General features: G+C 39.9%; 1 protein-coding gene across 1 annotated transcript; it reads left to right on the forward strand.

Annotated features, from left to right (window-relative positions):
- The first annotated feature begins 529 nt into the window (after window positions 1–529).
- Window positions 530–6,038, forward strand: LOC149117189 (uncharacterized). The gene has a single exon (XM_089282852.1). The coding sequence runs from the start codon at window positions 996–998 to the stop codon at window positions 4,788–4,790; it is 3,795 nt and encodes a 1,264-aa protein (XP_089138978.1). The 5' UTR covers window positions 530–995; the 3' UTR covers window positions 4,791–6,038.
- The last annotated feature ends 2,955 nt before the right edge of the window (window positions 6,039–8,993 follow it).

The raw sequence follows: 8,993 nt of genomic DNA on the forward strand, positions 1-8,993 counted from the left end.
TTTTTAACAGTTACAGGGTGAGAACTTTAACACCTCCCCCCCCCGCCACTCCTCCCCCCGTGCACGGTCCCGACAGGAGCAAAAAATATATATATTGCATATTGAATTCAAGGAAAATAATGCAATAGTACAGATTTTTTATCTATCACTTTTAAGGAATCTTTTGTTACAATAATGACGCCGATTACAAATTACATTGTTGTTAACATGCCCTCACCTAACAGACGAATTGGAATTAACTGAATTCTAATTAACCCAACCTAGCCCTTCCCGGAGAAAACAACTTAAACGGTCCATCCCTGGTTATCTGTTCTCTTAACAGCCGGTGAAAAAAGTTCAGATTTAAGCCAAAAAGTTTAAAGTATACCTAATTCGGAAGACAGTGTGCGTTTCGTCACGAATCAAAAAGAGAGTCGGCTTGGTTAACAGTGCTGTATTGACAACATAGTTGACTTCATTCCTTTCTAACCATTACACAGGACGTGTTTCTAATGGAAAGGAATTATACATCTCCTGTACATCAGGTAACGACAGTTGGTCATGTAATCAGACAAACCTCTGCGAAACCATTTGGAGGGCTGTCACGTTGGCGTCACGAGGAGATAAAATTCACTTGAACGGCACAAACACTGAAAATGATCCCTACACCTGCCAATCAGAAACTCCACTACATCCGGGAATTTACATCAACAAGAGCCTCACTCTGGTAGGTTTCGGTCCCAAGCCTCCTCACATACGATGCTCTGAGGGTTTGACGTTTGACGGTTCTGATGATGCGCAGCAGATGCATATCACCTTATCAGGTCTGTTCCTGGACAAGAGCTTGGTGTATTTTCAGGATTCGCCTGTTAACATCGACAGATGCAAATTTGAAGGTAGCAAACGTGGTGTGCAGTTCTTAGTGAGTAGGAGGATGGCGTCAACCATTCAAATTACAAATTCAACCTTTGTCAACAGCAGTGAGTGTATCTCAACAAAACAATGTCAACAAAACAATGAACCTATCAAAGGCTGTCCTAGTAATTCTTAAGCTCAAAAATTCCTCTTATCATGGTAATGCAATGTCAGATGAGGGAAGCTGTGTGTCGTTCAGTGAATCACCCGACAATAAACATTCTGTAAGTGTAAACATCACGCTGGAAAATGTCACATTTTCCGACAACAAATTTGGTTCAAAAGGTCTTGTTTTCTTAGATATGGAAAATGGCAACCAGAATATCAACCTTCAGAAAGTGAAGTTTACAAAAAACAGTGCATTGTCGGGCCGAACGTTTTTTGCAAATGACGGTCACAGTGAAATTCTTGTTCACAGCAACACTGTAAAAATTTTTATTAATGAAAGCAACATCTCGAGTACAAATGCAAGATCATTCATGGTAAACGCATCTAACATTTCGATGCAGATCTTTAACTCTAGTTTTGGAGGCCACAAATGCGAAGGAAATGGTGGAGTCATGTTACTGAAAGGAACCGATCGTTGCCACGTGAACGTGTCCAATTCATCGTTTGTCAAGACGTCTGCTTCTCAAGGTGGGGCGTTCGATATTGAATGCGTAAAGTTCAGGTTGAATTTACTAGAGAGTATTTTCTTACATAACAACGCTACAGATGGAAATGGAGGTGCTGTCTTGGTCACTGGACACAGAGCTTCAGTATGGTTTCTTGATTGTTCTTTTACGAACAGCCTAGGGGAAGGAGAAGTGGTAGGAGAGGAGTACGGAGGAGGGGCCTTATTTGTTACTTCAGAATTACCGCCCATTCATCGTTCAACATTTCAGACGAGTCGCTTAGACGGTGCTATTTTTTTGACCGTGGAACGCTGCAGATTTATTGGCTGCAGATCATCGTTTGGAGGAGTGTTAGGTGTCTGGTACGTTAACCATGACCATCTACAGCTGGTCATTAAACACAGTGGCTTTATTTTCAATTATGCAATCGACGCTGGAGCAGTAGAAACTTGTTATAGTACTACGCATTATCCTGGGGTTATGACAGATGACTGTCGTACAAGATACACGGTTATCTTTGAAACCCCAATAGAAAACTCGACTTTCTCAAGAAATGAAGCAACTATTGGTAGTGCCCTAATTTTAGAGGTTGGAATCTCCAATCACAGTGTTATAACTCTTGACAAAGTTATTATGGATTCAAATAGTGCATTCGACATTGCAACTGCAGTTATTTTGAACGCTTGCAAACTTAAAATATCCCAGTCCCGATTTCTTAACAACAGAGCAACTGTAGCAGCGGGTGGATTAGGAATTAAGGATGTCATAAGTACTGAAGTTGTTGACTCCATTTTTGACGGCAATTACGGCGGGGCTGAGACTTCATCTGTTCCGAGTGGAGGTGCACTTACCTCGCTAAATTCTGATATTGATCATCGTTACCATGATAGTGCATTTATTTCGATTATAAACTCGACATTCAACAACTGTTCTGCGTCAAGTGGAGGCGCTATATCCTTGGTGTCGTACAAACCTGTACATCTCACAATAAATAGCTCTCGATTCACAAAAAATCACTCCGTGAAGGGTGGAGGGGCTATACGGTTGTCACTAACAACAGACACTAAAAATCCAGCAAAATGCAATGCAGATTACCGGCCTTCGTGGCTTTACAAAAGTCACGTGATATTCGAGGATACAACATTTGAGGAAAATATTGCAGCTGAAGTGGGCGGCGCTGTATACATAACTAATGGCAACATAACACTTTCCAGGTCCCATTTTGTTGACAATTTTGCGTCTCTCGGTAGTCATATCTACGCAGTGGATGGTTCCACAAGTCTTAATATACAGAGCAGTCGTTTTAGTCAAACTGTAAAAGAATCGAATCGTAGCATACCAAAAAGCACAAATCCCTCTTTTATTGATTTCAGGAGCGGAGGACCAATCTTTCTATTCAACACCACATTGAACGCAAGTCTCTATAGGAACAAGATAACTCTGATTGTTTTAGCCAAAAGTAATCTAAAATTTCTTGGAAAGGACAACTTGACAAACTTTTCTTGTCCTTTAGGAAGTAACATGATGAACACTAATTTTACAACCAATATCACACAGAACAGCTCCTGTAATGTCCATATTATAACTCAACATATAACATATGATTGCTTGGCGTGCGCGGAGAATACGTATAGTCTTCTGGGAGGTCATGCGATTGAAGGACAAATAGATCCAGGATTTCAGTGTCTTCAATGTCCATTTGGAGGAAACTGTACCCAGAATATAATCGCTAAACCTAATTTCTGGGGATTTAAAGAACAGAACAACCCACCATCCCTTCATTTTACCATGTGCCCTGCGGGCTATTGTAGTCCTCCTCAAGATGCGAACTTTCCAGAATACAATGGTTGTCAGGGTGACCGTTCTGGCGAATTGTGTGGACGCTGTAATGATGGCTACACGGAGACACTTTACTCTACAAAGTGCAGACCATCGCATCAGTGCAAAGATCATTGGTTCTGGCCAGTGGCTATATTTTATGTATCACTCATGGCATTGTACTTCACATTTAAGCTTCCTATCATCCTCTGGATCGGGCGCCAAATCTTGTGGTTCAAAGAAGGCCAACCCGCGAGCCAAAATGATGACTTTGACAAAGGCTATCTGAAGATTGTCTTCTACTTTTATCAAGCAACAAATCTTCTCGTCGTTTCCAGCTCGTCACAACATGCCATTAAAACTAATCTTATTGAGCCAACTCTCGGGTTCTTTAACTTCAAATCATATTCTTTTGGAATGATTTGTCCATTTGCTGGCCTTACGGCGGTGTCTAAGCAGTTCTTTTCTGCCTCACATGTTTTTGGCACAATGCTCATGATTTGCTTCTTTTACGTTTTGCATTGGGGAATCCAAAGGTTTCGAGGTCAGGGAGCTCCTTCTGTTGGCCCCTATGTTGGCGGTATCTTACAAACCTTGTTGCTAGGATATACTACCTTAGCTACAATAAGCTTCAGTCTGCTACGTTGCGTTCCCATTGGCTCAGAGAAGCATTTATTTTATGATGGTAACCATGTTTGTTTTCAGTGGTGGCAGTACATTTTGGTAGGATTTGTCTGCACATTTTTGATACCCTTTGTGTTTGTGCTGCTTTGGGGTTCTTATAAGTTGTATGGTAAGACTCTGTCTGTGTGGAAGTTTCTCTTGGCTTGTTTCTTGCCGTTGCCATCATTAATCTACTGGTTGTTTATCTCCTTCTGTCAAGTGCTGCGCGACCCAGTGAACGAAGTGTCGACTCCGCTCCAGGAGTCAAGGAATTCTGTAGAGAGGGTTCTTTACGATTCTTTTAAAAGACCGGAAGAGGGTCGAAAATTATCCCTGAGTTGGGAAGGTATTATGATCGGCGGACGGTTGATTCTTGTTGTGATGAACACTTTTGTGATTAACCCAATGCCTCGTCTTGTCATTATGAGCGTGCTTTGTTTTCTCTTTCTTCTTCACCACAGTTTTACTCAGCCGTTTCGCGATAATATTGCTAACACAGCAGAAACCATTTCTTTGCTCTTTATGAACGTGTTTTTTGCTTCTTTTCTGTCGTTGGCAGTTCCACATGAAGATGTCTTAAGCTCTTGGTGGAAAGTCTTTGAAGGGGTGGAAATTACCATTCTTTGTTTTGCACCTGTGGTTTTTGGGCTCCTTGTGGTCACTGCGATATTATCGCAGTTATGTCGGCTAACTGTTGTGGTGTGTCGTCTTCTTCGCAAGTTCTGGTTGGTTTGCTGCCGTTCGTATTGCAGCAACCCGGACAACGAGACGAAACCTTTATTGGATCCAGTTAGGAGTTGAACTGGTTTACCGTTAGTCCGTAATGACCCTCTCTCTGTTACGTAACGCTTCGATCTCCGTAGAGGGACCCTCTCTCTCGAAAGAGCGTAACGTTGCGTGGCAGAGAAAGGGTCAGAAGCGCGCTAGTTTTTAATAGTGTTTATTCGGGACACTAAAGACAATACAAAAATTTATATTTACAGGTAATCTGACAAAGCTAGTTAATGCATCTGATTGCTAATCTAGTAACCCCAAGGACGACTCTCGTATAACAGGAACGGGATTGCTCGTCGGAAATTTTGAAAAGTTCCTGAGAACTACCCCTGAGAATTACCAAGATGATGTGTTGTGGGCGTGGCTTCAATTTTTTTTAGCCCTTAGAGAAAACAATTCTATTAATTGGCGCTGACTTTTCCGGCTTAATTCCATAAAAGGTACCGCAAAAGACCCTGCCGTGGACTTTTTGAGGCTGAACACCCTAAGAGGTACTAAAACTGCTTTTTAACCCCTGAAAGATACGACGAGCACCCCCCGTCCTTTTTATGTGGGAGTTCCCACCCGGGCTAGTAGTAACATAAAAAGCAAATTAATTTGTTAAAGACACCGGGCGGTCTTAGGCAACCTGGAAATATTTCCTGAACTTACGGCAATTTTTAAAAATACTGGGAAGTCTTTGGTTATATTCAGAAATCTTTGTCTTTGGAGCATTTTGGTAAATCATAGGAAGTTTTGCAACTTTGGCCAGGCTGTGAGATTCTTTGGCAGTGTTCGGGATTCTTCGGAGTAGATGTCCCTTTCAGGGAAGAAAAATTAGCGGTAACAGATAAAATATTTGCACTTTGGGTCAGTTTTTGGACGATTGTACGTATGAGAAACACTAGCTGCTTAGCTTTTGAGGTGTAATATTAGCGTTACGTGTAGAGGCAAGAGCCTTAATCGATTATGGCTCCTGGTAGAGGTAAAAAGGTTATGTGATTTTCGAAACTTAGAGCAGTGAAATTAGTTTCTGCAACAAAGCGAAACTTGAAGGTTATGTAATATGGAAAAAGTAATTAAATAGTTTTAAAAGATGTCCACAAGTTTATATCGAAATGCAGGAAAATTCTCATTAGAATACTGAGATGAAATAGTAAAACTGTGATTGTGAAATAGTAGCAGATCAGGTCCATCAGATGATAAGAATTGTTTGTGACGAAATTTGCTATGTAGCGATTGAATTTTCTCAGATGTGGATTGTTATTACATGTAATAAAATAGATATTTGTTGAAGTGATATTCATAAATTTCTTACCAATGATATCTAGTACTCAGGTTCTTAGGACAGCGGTTGGCCATCAAAGTGTTTCCTGCCAATCAGCCGCTGACCGAAGAGCCCGGCGACTTTATATGAGAGATTGGTCTGTTCCAGTTTAGCCACCAGGGATTGCAAATTGTGTTTTAGCATCGCTTAAGGTGTGTCATTCATATTTCCCTATAGCTACTTATCAGTGGGACCTCTTGGGATACGTTTTCAAACAGAGCTAGCGGCAAGGACAGGAACTAATTGTCATTTAATGAGTTTTAACTTTCTCATATCCAATATAACTGTCAACATTGTTGCCTGAACTTACCTCTAAGGTGGCAAAATTGTCCTGATCTACCTTAAAGATCGTGTCGATCACATTTGCCATTCTTTTATATAGGAATTTCTTGTGGTGGTTGAGTTTGTAAGAATACTTCTGAAGAGTTGTTATACTGTTTTGTATTGCTCCACGATCACCTGGCCTGGAATTTCAGTTAAATAAGACATGCATTTGGGTATTAACTCTCTCGATTTTTCATTCTGCTCTCTTGTTTGAGTTTATTATTAAATGCTGAAATTTTATTCTAGTAACTTGACAGATGCCTGGGACCTTTTACAATTAACCTTTATTCATTAAGTCGGTTTACAAAACTCAATACGTTTCTATGCTCAACCCTTGACTACACAGAACAAGCAAGGTTCATGGGCAGCAAAAAAAAAAAAAGAAAAAGAAAAAAAAAAAAAGAAAGAAGGAAAGAAAAAAAGCTAATTAACATTTTTTCATAGGCTGCTAGCTGGATCTGTTGAGTATTTCTATGCATCTAAAACTTTGCTCGAGCTAAAAATTTAACACCAGTGGTTATAATGCCAGCGAAAAATTAGCCGTCGTGGTTAACTTTCTCCAAATTACTCAACTATGGTCATTTCAAGCGGAGTTGTTTTATGGTGTATGGCGATGACATGTACCAAGATTTATAACTGAACTCAATTTTTACACAATCTTTGTTCTGCTCATGAAATCTATCGTTTTTTCTCGTTCTCCTTGCCTGTACGCGTCGCCGTCGTGGTTTGCTCAAGCTCCCTGTTCCATAATAGATCACTACAGCTTGACACACGTAACGGCTTGATAGAATTTGTGTTATTTTGGCGTCGATGTATTCGTAAAACATAATTTTTTTTAGCTATGTTTCAGTGACATGTCCGAAATTGCTCTCCGAGATTTCTCCGAACTGAATGAGATAAAAAATTGTCCGAAAATTAAACGTTTGAAATAAAATGTCTGAAATTTTTTGCAAGTAATGTATAACATATTAGGAAATACGCGCACTGATTGGTTAAAAGTCGTGTTTCTATTTCAGTAACAAATGGATTCCAAGTTGCCGTGCGTCTGCTTAGTAATAGATCACAGATGACGTCAAAATGTGGTAAGAACAAAAAAAGTGGTATACGAGGCGATAGCCGAGTGTGCCACTGATGTTCTTACCAAATTTTGACGTCTTCTGTGATCTATTACTGAACAGACGCACGGCAACGTGGAATCTATTTGTTTTATATAATAACGAAACAAACTACTACAGATAAAGCTTTTTAATTTCAAAATCTTTCAACATAACTCGAAAGTTGGCCTTTGCCCACTTTGGCGAACACGAAAAAAAGTCATTTGACGTAATCTATTGGTTGCTATGCGTAGCAAAGAACTGTGATTGGTTCAGGAAAATCAAGCTACTGTCAAACTTGACTCGAGCGTCACTTCTCGTGGAATGAAAATTTACAGCGAAAGCAGAATTGAACTGCAAAATCCACAAATCTTAAAGAAAATGCTGGAAAGTCAAGCCAGTTTTTTATCATCAGAGCAGCCCTGTGAGCCAAAAAGCTTAGACGTTGCCTTGAATATTGCAGGAGTTGAATATTGAAAATAGCGTCGGAGACACCTTTTAGCTACGATACAGTTGGCCGTGAGCTGTAGTGAGCTATACTTTGCTTGCTGCTGTGCCCTGAAACGGACTGGAGCATTCGCATCAGAAAGCAAGGTTATGTGTTTATTTTTAACTGATTTTAAGAAGTGATGTTTTGATGTTTTGATGTTTCATTCCTGACATCAATCAGTGTGCCAACAGTTATTTTGAGACTGAGAAATTTTGATTTCTCTAAAATATATTGATCTCATAAACATTTTGTTTATTGGGTTTGCTAAATTCGACATAAAGCAATGGTTCTCGGCTTAACAAGACCATTTTTGTGCTTGGTTTAGTCTCACTCGACTACCGACTGAGACTGCTCGAGTATTTTTCTGAGTCATTTTCTAAAGAAGAAACGGCTTTACCCTTCTTCTTCCTGCTTCTCGTACCTGTTCAATGCCTCGACAAGACTTTTTTGTACCTTATCTTTTGCCCAGTCACGTAAAATATTATCTAAATTCTCAAAACTTTCCACCATTTTAAAACAGAGGGAAAAACTTTGTAATGATGACGTCAATCGTGCGTCTGTCCTCTGATAGATCAAAGGCGTGAACCAATCAAAATGCCAGAATAACCAGGGATGTTATATAATACTCGATAGAAACACAGAACTAGCACGAGCTGTTGACATAATGATGGCGCGAGCAAAGAGAATTTACTTTTTAGTAATCAAAGTTAACAAGTAGTTTTCCTTTATTCGTCACGGTGTTTTCTAAAAGAAACATAAAACATGTTCTCCGTGCAGCTTCTATCGAGTTTTATAAGATTACTGAGATACTACGCACGCTCAGATTGGTCATTAGAGTTGCTAAACCTATGGTCTATTGTACCGGTAAACCACAAACCTCGGTTTCCGATCTATGGCAGCTCTAGGCGGGAACTAGAGAACTCGGAACTCTAGCGATAACAAATGTAATTAACAGTTTTGCCTTTTACTGGCTGAGATATTAGTAACACGAATATCTTTTCATTCAACATATACAT

The sequence above is a fragment of the Orbicella faveolata genome, unplaced genomic scaffold (genome assembly GCF_042242905.1).
Source record: "Orbicella faveolata isolate gen_17 unplaced genomic scaffold, um_ofav_v1 contig_12, whole genome shotgun sequence".
NCBI lineage: Eukaryota > Metazoa > Cnidaria > Anthozoa > Scleractinia > Merulinidae > Orbicella > Orbicella faveolata.